This window comes from Haliotis cracherodii, unplaced genomic scaffold (assembly GCF_022045235.1).
Source record: "Haliotis cracherodii isolate W230 unplaced genomic scaffold, xgHalCrac1.p SCAF_24, whole genome shotgun sequence".
NCBI classification, from domain to species: domain Eukaryota; kingdom Metazoa; phylum Mollusca; class Gastropoda; order Lepetellida; family Haliotidae; genus Haliotis; species Haliotis cracherodii.
In genome coordinates, this window is record NW_027266280.1 from 10,761,211 (window position 1) to 10,774,657 (window position 13,447).

Sequence of the window (13,447 nt, forward strand, 5' to 3'; positions counted from 1 at the left end):
TGATCTTGTCTGGGAAACAATGACGTAGATAAAAGGATGCTCATTTCTTTTTCAGAAATCTCAAAATTTTCAACTCCACGACCTGTGATGCTGAGGGAACGTTGGCGTACACAACGTCCGACCCCGCTGGTTCTCCTAGCCTTGGATTCGAGCCTCTTTGGTAAGTTACATCACGACAGAGACGGCACTGTGTACGACATGCCGCTAAAATAACATTATACTAAGATACAATGTAAAGTGAAGAATAGATCACTCATCAGTCTGATGACTATTTTCAGAAAAATATTAAATGATTTAAGCCTACTAACATATTAGAAATAAAAATAGCTATCATGATAATCAAGCGTATGGCGTGTGGTTGACAAATAAAACTGTTTATTCAGTGACAGAAACATCTATTCGAAAGCCTTGCTTGATTAGTCTCTAATTCATCTGGTTGAATGTGAAATGTTGTTTGTATGTTTGTTTGTTGTTTAACGCCGCACTCAGCAATATTCCAGCTATATGATGGCGGTTTGTAAATAATCAAGTCTGGACCAGACAATCCAGTCATTGACATCATGAGCATCGATCCACACAATTGGGACACGATGACATGTATCCACCAAGTCCGCGAACCTGACCACCCTTTCCCGTCAGTCGCCTCTTACGACAAGCAAAGTCGCCTTTTACATCAAGAATGGGTTGCTGAAGACCTATTCGACCCCGGATCTTTACTGGTCGAATTTTAAATGTTCAATGATGATACAATATCCCTGCATATATATATGGAATTGGAAAGTTATGGCACTCATTCATATAAAAAAACACACTTTTTATTACAGCCTACCCTAGGTTGATAAGGTAAGCTTATGTCTTTAGAATTATGAACGACATTCATTTTCATGGCTGTTTTGATTAGAGAGGAGCAATTGTATTTCTTGCATCCATGATCATAACCTTGGAGAATCTATCTATCTATCTATCTATCTATCTATCTATCTATCTATCTATATAAACTGACGTCCAAAAGAAACTTTACCAACTGAAAATATAAATTTCAGACAAAGTATATTTTTTTTACACAATAGAGGAGGCAGATAATGTTAATCGCCTGTTACATGTCTGCGAGATAACACGCGAAAAAGTGAAAAACACGTGCATCACGGACAACTGCAAATGCACGTCCGGGTAAGGGTATAAAACGATTGCAACGGCAAGTCAGACATACACAGTGATAAAAAAAACACACAAAAGAAATGCCACCACTCACAGTCGAACAACGTGAAAGAGCCTTGGGTATGGTACAGATGGGAGCCACCCATCGGTTGCTCCCGTGTTGCCGTTACCAACTTGATGCAACGTTACAGACAGACAGGGCGGACCGCTGACAGGCCAAGAACAGGCAGACCCAGGGTGACCACGCCCCATGATGACCGGTACTTGCGTACCTTGCACCACCGAAATCGTTTCCTGACAGTGACGTCATCGGCGAGAAATGCCTAAGGTCACAGGGTTAGTCGACAGACAGTGGCCAGGAGACTCAGAGCTCATGGAATCGGGGCTTTTAGACCAGACAGAGGACATCTATTGACAGCGCAACATCGTCGTCTGCGATTGAGATGGGCCCGGACTGTACGACGTTGGCAACGACGTGACTGGCAGAGGGTTGTCTTCACTGACGAAAGTCGATTCTGTATGTTTAGGGCTGATGGAAGACAACTTGTTTACCGCCGAAGGGGTGAACGAACGGCGGCGTGTTGCGTGCAGGAGGTCGTACCATATGGTGGAGGCAGTGTCATGGTGTGGGAAGGAATCTGTGGGCAGGAGAGGACACCGCTGGTCATCGTTGACGGAAACTTGACAGCTCAGCGTTACATGGATAACATTCTTCGTTCAGTTGTCATACCAACAGCAGCCACGTGTCATTTATCAGCACGACAACGCTAGAGCCCATACAGCCAGAATTGTCACTAACTTCCTCGCAGCCAACAACATCAACGTCCTGCCGTGGCCTGCACGCTCAACCGACATGTCCCCCATAGAACACCTCTGGGACTTGATGGATCGTCGTGTTCGACAACGACCACACTCTCCAGCCAACCGGTAAGAACTGATCTTGGCCCTCCAAGACGTCATTCTCGGTCGCGGTATGATTGTCATTTTCAGAGTTATGTTGATATATAGATCTTCTCAATACACTTTACTTCATGCATGTATGTTTAGTTGTTTTTGAGCAAGAGTTATTTCAAACTCTGGTAAAGTTTCTTTTGGACGTCAGTTTATATATATACCCGTGCCTCAAATAAGGCAATCCTTGGTGAAACAGGCCGTAGTAATATTTTTGTAGCCAGCCATTTAAGGGTAATTAAGTATTGGATTAAGTTACTTAGAATGATGCCTGATAGATACCCATATCAGTGTTACAAAATGTTAAAGGTACTTGATGATAATGGTACAAATAATTGAGTTTCAGATGTGAGAAATCTGTTATTTGTTAGAGGCTTTTCATGTGTATGGATTTCTCAAGATGTGGGAGATCCACAGTTATTTTCATATTCATTTAAGCAAAGACTGAAGGATATATTATGTCAACAGTGGCACCAAAGTATTTCTGAATCACTTTATCTCAGCAATTACAGCAAAGTAAAATCATTGTTACAAACTGAAAGATATTTGACTTGTTTAAATGATAAAAGTTTAATCAGAGCTTATTGTAAATTTAGAATTTCACTGCATAATTTTAATGTAAATATATGTCGCAGGTCCAAAGGCGGTGATATTGTGAACTCTATTTGTACAAACTGTTCATCCGGAGAAGTAGAGGATGAATACCATGTCTTACTTACATGTGAAACGTAGTCCCATTTAAGGTTTACATTTCTCCCCATCTTAGAAGGTACTTTTAAAGACCGCCAGTTAATGATAAATCTGCTAAACTCTGAAAATCCCTTATATGATCTATGCTGTTTCTGTATTCTTAAAACATGTCTTTGAAATGGGGAATGTGTAACTTGATTTAAAATCTCATCATGTACATCAAGTGAAAATGTTAATATCCAATCTGCATTGTACTATGGGCCTTGACGCCTAAAATACTGAATAAACTGTCTGTCTGTCTGAAAGAAACTATTGCGATAACTATCGATAGTTTTCAGTGTATCACTTTAGATGGATTTTAGAATTGAATTATACCTTGGAATTGAAGTTTCCTTTGAATGTAAAGTTGACTGATTTGTTTTTTCTTTACCCTTATAGTTTAAGCAAAAGAAACTTCCACATTATCATGTGTAAATTACTACCACTCATGATAAAAAAAATATAAAAATTGAACAGCATTGCATGTATTTTAATGATATCGTAAATACAATCGAAACTATCAACATTCCTTACTGAAATCAATACTAGTGATCGGAAACTGATTTAACAATAAATTTATTGACTTTAAGTGCTTACCAATAGCAATATATCGATATTTCGAGTTATCGTGACACCCCTAAGGATGACACAAATCACTCACACAACCATAGTTACATACATAATAACAAGTCACAAAGCCGAAGATTTATCTAGTCCTAATACAAGTACTGTTGGTAATTTTGGACACCTCTCACAACAATCACATGGTCCTGGGGACTAAACAGTCCGTTCGGAAAAGTAACATGATACGCAATTGCCTGTCTGCCTGTCTTAACCAAAAAATTCTCTTTTCAGGACGAGGACCTTCTTGGAAAGAAATCAGTTCAATGTTCAAAAGACATTGACGTTAAATGTGTATTAAAAACCTTTCGAGCACAAACTATATTTGTTTTCATTTTTTAGTTAATCAATAGATGCTTTTTTAAAATTTTTTTTATTTGTTTGTTTATTATTTAACGCCACACTCAGCAATATTTCAGCTATATGAGTGAGTGAGTATGGTTTTACGCCGCTTTTAACAATATTCCAGCAATATCACGGCGGGGGACACCAAAAATGGGCTTAACACATAGTACCCATGTCGGGAATCGAACCCGGGTCTTCGGCGTGTCGAGCGAACGCCTTAACCACTAGGCTACCCGACCGCCACCTCAGCTATATGACGGCGGTGTGTAAATAATCGAGTCTGACCAGACAATCACTTGATTGGCATCATGAGTATCGATCTACGCAATTGGGATACAATGACATGCATCAACGAAGTCAACGAACTTGACCACCCGATCCCGTGTGTCACCACTTACGATAAGCATCCTACGGGATGTGGAAGACTACTTTATATTATATTTCAGTTGTACCTGCGAACATGATACTGAAGTGAACGAGTGAGTAATTATTGCTCACAATCAATCTTGCAGCTATTCCCGGCGATGAGTGAGCTTCACACATTGTACCAATGTGGGGAATCGAACCTGGGTCTTCGGCGTGATGAGCGAACGCTTTAACCACAAGGCTACCCCGCCGTCCCTCGTGGCCATGATACTTAAGACCTCGATTACTAATGTATCCATGGAAACTGTAATTACATCAGCCTATACCAACGTTGACCCGATCTTGAGAAATGCATATTACAACCTCCGCTTCATGTTGCCATGCCTTATGCAATCATTTTCAAGTGAGTGATTTGTGATCTCTTGTAGTAGTGAGTGAGTGAGTATGGTTTTACGCCGCTTTTAGCAATATCCCAGCAATATCACAGCGGGGGACACCTGAAATGGGCTTCACACATTGTACCCAAGTCAGGAATCGAACCCGGGTCTTCGGCGTGACGAGCGAACGCTTTAACCACTAGGCTACACGACCGCCCCTTCTCTTGTAGTAATACTCGGTTCTGAATTGTTCTTATGATGAAAGATCAATGAGAATCATCTTCCCGAGGCAAGGGCGTTAACTTACTATAAATGTCCAGTTTCCTGTTGCCGAACTAGGCTTGAATTCCGGACTTACATTTTGGCTGGACTAACAAGTCTGTGCATAGTCTAATCAAAATCGCTTGACGAACTAGACATCCGGTTCGTGAACAGCATGAATTTCAACGTGCAGATTTTGGTCGACAGCAGGATTTGCAAAGCATGTGTGCGGCCAAATGGGTGTCGACAGATATTTTGAAAATCTTTTCAGATATTTTAAAAATCTAATCAAGGTGCTCAAGTCCTTTGATGCACTTTTCGAGGTAAGACCCGTTTTTTTACAATATAGTTCTTGATTATAAATCAAGAAAACAACACACTGTGGTTTGACTGTATATTTCACGACACTTCTTCCCAGGTAACAACACACGGTGGTTTGACTGTATATTTAACCACACTTCTTCCCAGGTAACAACACACGGTGGTTTGACTGTATATTTCACAACACCTCTTCCAATGTTACAACACACGGTGGTTCGACTGTATATTTCACGACACTTCTTCCCAGGTAACAACACACGGTGGTTTGACTGTATATTTCACGACACTTCTTCCCAGGTTACAACACACGGTGGTTCGACTGTATAGGTTACGACACTTCTTCCCAGGTAACAACACACGGTGGTTTGACCGTATATTTAACCACACTTCTTCCCAGGTAACAACACACGGTGGTTTGACTGTATATTTAACAACACTTCTTCCCAGGTAACAACACACTGTGGTTTGACTGTATATTTCACAACACCTCTTCCAATGTTACAACACACGGTGGTTTGACTGCGTATTTCACAACATTTCTTCCCATGTAAAAACACACGGTGGTTCGACTGTATATTTCACGACACTTCTTCCCAGGAACAATACACGGTGGTTTGACTGTATATTCTACGACACTTCTTCCCAGGTAACAACACACGGTGGTTTGACTGTATATTTTACAACACTTCTTCCCAGGTTACAACACACGGTGGTTTGACTGTATATTTCACAACACTTCTTCCAATGTAACAACATATGGTGATTTGAACGCATATTTCACAACACTTCTTCCCAGGTTGCAACACACGGTGGTTTGACTGTATATTTCACAACACTTCTTCCCAGGTTACAACACACGGTGGTTTGACTGTATATTTCAAAACACTTCTTCCCAGGTTACAACACACGGTGGTTTGACAGTATATTTCATGACACTTCTTCAAGATAACAACACATGGTTGTTTGACTGTATATTTCATGACACTTCTTCAAGATAACAACACATGGTTGTTTGACTGTATATTTCATGACACTTCTTCAAGATAACAACACATGGTTGTTTGACTGTATATTTCATGACACTTCTTCAAGATAACAACACATGGTTGTTTGACTGTATATTTCATGACACTTCTTCAAGATAACAACACATGGTTGTTTGACTGTATATTTCATGACACTTCTTCAAGATAACAACACATGGTTGTTTGACTGTATATTTCATGACACTTCTTCAAGATAACAACACATGGTTGTTTGACTGTATATTTCATAACACTTCTTCCCTGGAAATAACACATGATATAACAACATATGGTGATTTGAACGCATATTTTACAACACTTCTTCCCAGGTTACAACACACGGTTGTTCGACTGTATATTTCACGACACTTCTTCCCATGTAACAACACACGGTGGTTCGACTGTATATTTCACGACACTTCTTCTTAGGTGACAACACACGGTGGTTTGACTGTATATTTTACAACACTTCTTCCAAGGTTGCAACACACGGTGGTTCACAACACTTCGGACGACAACACTGAATAGGGGGACATAGTGCAGAATATATATAGTAGGTGGGGGATTAACAGTAGAGGATTAACAGTAACAACAATAGTATATATTCTGTCCCCCTATTCAGTCTTGCTTGATAACGGTATAAGGATCTATACCGAAACGTCGCTTTTCACAGTATTAAAGAAGTTGTTATCCATAAAAATTGTGTCTATCTCGTCTTCCGTCAACTTCTAAGTAATGCCTATCAAACAATTTATTCATGTCAGCCGGTTATCAATTGCTGTCACTGATCAGGTGAGTTAAGACATTTTAAACTGATTTTTTATTTATTTTTAGTTGGTATAGTCATTGACAACTGTATAGCATTGCAATCTGGCAAACAAACAAGTGCCTTGCTATATATCGTGGAGGACAGTATTTGGTGTACTTTGGCTACAAACTTAGTTTCAAGTCAAGAAACGGAGACAGAATCCACTTGCGCTGTTGTCTGAGATCATGCCATTCCACAGTCAACACCCTCAACAACCTCGTGACCACCTGCAACAACTGCCACAATCATCCAAATCGCCAGTTCCAAACCTATCCTGTTCAAGATTCTAGACTTAAAGACAGAATAGTCTTTGGCTGACATTCATTTTTATGGCTGTTTTTGATTAGAGAGGAGCAATTGTATTTCTTGCATCCATAATCATAACCTTGGAGAATCTATCTATCTATCTATCTATCTATCTATCTATCTATCTATCTATCTATATAAACTGACGTCCAAAAGAAACTTTACCAACTGAAAATATAAATTTCAGACAAAGTATATTTTTTTTACACAATAGAGGAGGCAGATAATGTTAATCGCCTGTTACATGTTTGCGAGATAACACGCGAAAAAGTGAAAAACACGTGCATCACGGACAACTGCAAATGCACGTCCGGGTAAGGGTATAAAACGATTGCAACGGCAAGTCAGACATCCACAGTGATAAAAAAACAAAACACAAAAGAAATGCCACCACTCACAGTCGAACAACGTGAAAGAGCCTTGGGTATGGTACAGATGGGAGCCACCCATCGGTTGCTCCCGTGTTGCCGTTACCAACTTGATGCAACGTTACAGACAGACAGGGCGGACCGCTGACAGGCCAAGAACAGGCAGACCCAGGGTGACCACGCCCCATGGTACCTTGCGTACCTTGCCCCACCGAAATCGTTTCCTGACAGTGACGTCATCGGCGAGAAATGCCTAAGGTCACAGGGTTAGTCGACAGACAGTGGCCAGGAGACTCAGAGCTCATGGAATCGGGGCTTTTAGACCAGACTAGAGGACATCTATTGACAGCGCCACATCGTCGTCTGCGATTGAGATGGGCCCGGACTGTACGACGTTGGCAACGACGTGACTGGCAGAGGGTTGTCTTCACTGACGAAAGTCGATTCTGTATGTTTAGGGCTGATGGAAGACAACTTGTTTACCGCCGAAGGGGTGAACGAACGGCGGCGTGTTGCGTGCAGGAGGTCGTACCATATGGTGGAGGCAGTGTCATGGTGTGGGAAGGGATCTGTGGGCAGGAGAGGACACCGCTGGTCATCGTTGACGGAAACTTGACAGCTCAGCGTTACATGGATAACATTCTTCGTTCAGTTGTCATACCAACATCAGCCACGTGTCATTTATCAGCACTACAACGCTAGAGCCCATACAGCCAGAATTGTCACTAACTTCCTCGCAGCCAACAACGTCAACGTCCTGCCGTGGCCTGCACGCTCAACCGACATGTCCCCCATAGAACACCTCTGGGACTTGATGGATCGTCGTGTTCGACAACGACCACACTCTCCAGCCAACCGGTAAGAACTGATCTTGGCCCTCCAAGACGTCAATCTCGGTCGCGGTATGATTGTCATTTTCAGAGTTATGTTGATATATAGATCTTCTCAATACACTTTACTTCATGCATGTATGTTTAGTTGTTTTTGAGCAAGAGTTATTTCAAACTCTGGTAAAGTTTCTTTTGGACGTCAGTTTATATATATACCCGTGCCTCAAATAAGGCAATCCTTGGTGAAACAGGCCGTAGTAATATTTTTGTAGCCAGCCAATTAAGGGTAATCAAGTATTGGATTAAGTTACTTAGAATGATGCCTGATAGATACCCATATCAGTGTTACAAAATGTTAAAGGTACTTGATGATAATGGTACAAATAATTGAGTTTCAGATGTGAGAAATCTGTTATTTGTTAGAGGCTTTTCATGTGTATGGATTTCTCAAGATGTGGGAGATCCACAGTTATTTTCATATTCATTTAAGCAAAGACTGAAGGATATATTATGTCAACAGTGGCACCAAAGTATTTCTGAATCACTTTATCTCAGCAATTACAGCAAAGTAAAATCATTGTTACAAACTGAAAGATATTTGACTTGTTTAAATGATAAAAGTTTAATCAGAGCTTATTGTAAATTTAGAATTTCACTGCATAATTTTAATGTAAATATATGTCGCAGGTCCAAAGGCGGTGATATTGTGAACTCTATTTGTACAAACTGTTCATCCGGAGAAGTAGAGGATGAATACCATGTCTTACTTACATGTGAAACGTAGTCCCATTTAAGGTTTACATTTCTCCCCATCTTAGAAGGTACTTTTAAAGACCGCCAGTTAATGATAAATCTGCTAAACTCTGAAAATCCCTTATATGATCTATGCTGTTTCTGTATTCTTAAAACATGTCTTTGAAATGGGGAATGTGTAACTTGATTTAAAATCTCATCATGTACATCAAGTGAAAATGTTAATATCCAATCTGCATTGTACTATGGGCCTTGACGCCTAAAATACTGAATAAACTGTCTGTCTGTCTGAAAGAAACTATTGCGATAACTATCGATAGTTTTCAGTGTATCATTTTAGATGGATTTTAGAATTGAATTATACCTTGGAATTGAAGTTTCCTTTGAATGTAAAGTTGACTGATTTGTTTTTTCTTTACCCTTATAGTTTAAGCAAAAGAAACTTCCACATTATCATGTGTAAATTACTACCACTCATGATAAAAAAAATATAAAAATTGAACAGCATTGCATGTATTTTAATGATATCGTAAATACAATCGAAACTATCAACATTCCTAACTGAAATCAATACTAGTGATCGGAAACTGATTTAACAATAAATTTATTGACTTTAAGTCCTTACCAATAGCAATATATCGATATTTCGAGTTATCGTGACACCCCTAAGGATGACACAAATCACTCACACAACCATAGTTACATACATAATAACAAGTCACAAAGCCGAAGATTTATCTAGTCCTAATACAAGTACTGTTGGTAATTTTGGACACCTCTCACAACAATCACATGGTCCTGGGGACTAAACAGTCCGTTCGGAAAAGTAACATGATACGCAATTGCCTGTCTGCCTGTCTTAACCAAAAATTTCTCTTTTCAGGACGAGGACCTTCTTGGAAAGAAATCAGTTCAATGTTCAAAAGACATTGACGTTAAATGTGTATTAAAAACCTTTCGAGCACAAACTATATTTGTTTTCATTTTTTTAGTTAATCAATAGATGCTTTTTTAAAAAAAATTTTATTTGTTTGTTTATTATTTAACGCCACACTCAGCAATATTTCAGCTATATGAGTGAGTGAGTATGGTTTTACGCCGCTTTTAACAATATTCCAGCAATATCACGGCGGGGGACACCAAAAATGGGCTTAACACATTGTACCCATGTCGGGAATCGAACCCGGGTCTTCGGCGTGTCGAGCGAACGCCTTAACCACTAGGCTACCCGACCGCCCCCTCAGCTATATGACGGCGGTGTGTAAATAATCGAGTCTGACCAGACAATCACTTGATTGGCATCATGAGTATCGATCTACGCAATTGGGATACAATGACATGCATCAACGAAGTCAACGAACTTGACCACCCGATCCCGTGTGTCACCACTTACGATAAGCATCCTACGGGATGTGGAAGACTACTTTATATTATATTTCAGTTGTACCTGCGAACATGATACTGAAGTGAACGAGTGAGTAATTATTGCTCACAATCAATCTTGCAGCTATTCCCGGCGATGAGTGAGCTTCACACATTGTACCAATGTGGGGAATCGAACCTGGGTCTTCGGCGTGATGAGCGAACGCTTTAACCACAAGGCTACCCCGCCGTCCCTCGTGGCCATGATACTTAAGACCTCGATTACTAATGTATCCATGGAAACTGTAATTACATCAGCCTATACCAACGTTGACCCGATCTTGAGAAATGCATATTACAACCTCCGCTTCATGTTGCCATGCCTTATGCAATCATTTTCAAGTGAGTGATTTGTGATCTCTTGTAGTAGTGAGTGAGTGAGTATGGTTTTACGCCGCTTTTAGCAATATCCCAGCAATATCACAGCGGGGGACACCAGAAATGGGCTTCACACATTGTACCCAAGTCAGGAATCGAACCCGGGTCTTCGGCGTGACGAGCGAACGCTATAACCACTAGGCTACCCGACCGCTGCTTCTCTTGTAGTAATACTCGGTTCTGAATTGTTCTTATGATGAAAGATCAATGAAAATCATCTTCCCGAGGCAAGGGCGTTAACTTACTATAAATGTCCAGTTTCCTGTTGCCGAACTAGGCTTGAATTCCGGACTTACATTTTGGCTGGACTAACAAGTCTGTGCATAGTCTAATCAAAATCGCTTGACGAACTAGACATCCGGTTCGTGAACAGCATGAATTTCAACGTGCAGATTTTGGTCGACAGCAGGATTTGCAAAGCATGTGTGCGGCCAAATGGGTGTCGACAGATATTTTAAAAATCTTTTTAGATATTTTGAAAATCTTATCAAGGTGCTCAAGTCCTTTGATGCACTTTTCGAGGTAAGACCCGTTTTTTTACAATATAGTTCTTGATTATAAATCAAGAAAACAACACACTGTGGTTTGACTGTATATTTCACGACACTTCTTCACAGGTAACAACACACGGTGGTTTGACTGTATATTTAACCACACTTCTTCCCAGGTAACAACACACGGTGGTTTGACTGTATATTTCACAACACCTCTTCCAATGTTACAACACACGGTGGTTCGACTGTATATTTCACGACACTTCTTCCCAGGTAACAACACACTGTGGTTTGACTGTATATTTCACGACACTTCTTCCCAGGTTAGAACACACGGTGGTTCGACTGTATATGTTACGACACTTCTTCCCAGGTAACAACACACGGTGGTTTGACTGTATATCTAACCACACTTCTTCCCAGGTAACAACACACGGTGGTTTGACTGTATATTTCACAACACCTCTTCCAATGTTACAACACATGGTGGTTTGACTGCGTATTTCACAACATTTCTTCCCATGTAAAAACACACGGTGGTTCGACTGTATATTTCCCGACACTTCTTCCCAGGAACAACACACGGTGGTTTGACTGTATATTTCAAAACACTTCTTCCCAGGTTACAACACACGGTGGTTTGACTGTATATTTCATGACACTTCTTCAAGATAACAACACACGGTGGTTTGACTGTATATTTCACAACACTTCTTCACAGGAAACAACACATGGTGGTTCGACTGTATATTCTACGACACTTCTTCCCAGGTAACAACACACGGTGGTTTGACTGGATATTTCACGACACTTCTTCCCAGGAAACAACACACGGTGGTTTGACTGTATATTTTACAACACTTCTTCCAATATAACAACATATGGTGATTTGAACGCATATTTCACAACATTTCCTCCCAGGTTGCAACACACGGTGGTTTAACTGTATATTTCACGACACTTCTTCCAAGGTAACAACACACAGTGGTTTGACTGTATCTTTTACGACACTTCTTCCAATGTAACAAAACACGGTGGTCCGACCGTATATTTCACAACACTTCTTCCCAGGTTACAACACACGGTGGTTTGACTGTATATTTCATGACACTTCTTCCCAGGTTACAACACACGGTGGTTCGACTGTATATTTTACGACACTTCTTCACAGGTAACAACACACGGTGGTTTGACTGTATATTTAACCACACTTCTTCCCAGGTAACAACACACGGTGGTTTGACTCTATATTTCACAACACCTCTTCCAATGTTACAACACACGGTGGTTCGACTGTATATTTCACGACACTTCTTCCCAGGTAACAACACACTGTGGTTTGACTGTATATTTCACGACACTTCTTCCCAGGTTACAACACACGGTGGTTCGACTGTATATGTTACGACACTTCTTCCCAGGTAACAACACACGGTGGTTCGACTGTATATTTCACGACACTTCTTCCCAGGTTACAACACACGGTGGTTCGACTGTATATTTCACGACACTTCTTCCCAGGTTACAACACACGGTGGTTCGACTGTATATTTCACGACACTTCTTCCCAGGTAACAACACACTGTGGTTTGACTGTATATTTCACGACACTTCTTCCCAGGTTACAACACACGGTGGTTCGACTGTATATGTTACGACACTTCTTCCCAGGTTACAACACACGGTGGTTCGACTGTATATTTCACGACACTTCTTCCCAGGTTACAACACACGGTGGCTTGACTGTATATTTCACGACACTTCTTCCCAGGTAACAACACACTGTGGTTTGACTGTATATTTCACGACACTTCTTCCAAGGTAACAACACACGGTGGTTTGACTGTATATTTAACAACACTTCTTCCCAGGTAACAACACACGGTGGATTGACTGTATATTTCACAACACCTCTTCCAATGTTACAACACATG

General features: G+C 40.6%; 1 protein-coding gene across 1 annotated transcript in view; it reads left to right on the forward strand.

The window, feature by feature from the left end:
- The window catches only part of LOC139472221 (uncharacterized), a 38,597-nt gene that overhangs the window by 16,194 nt on the left and 8,956 nt on the right, over positions 1 to 13,447 (forward strand). The window contains exon 7 of the mRNA XM_071254594.1: positions 56 to 160. Within this exon, the coding sequence (XP_071110695.1) occupies positions 56 to 160 (105 nt within the window). The remainder of the gene's footprint in view (positions 1 to 55; positions 161 to 13,447) is intronic.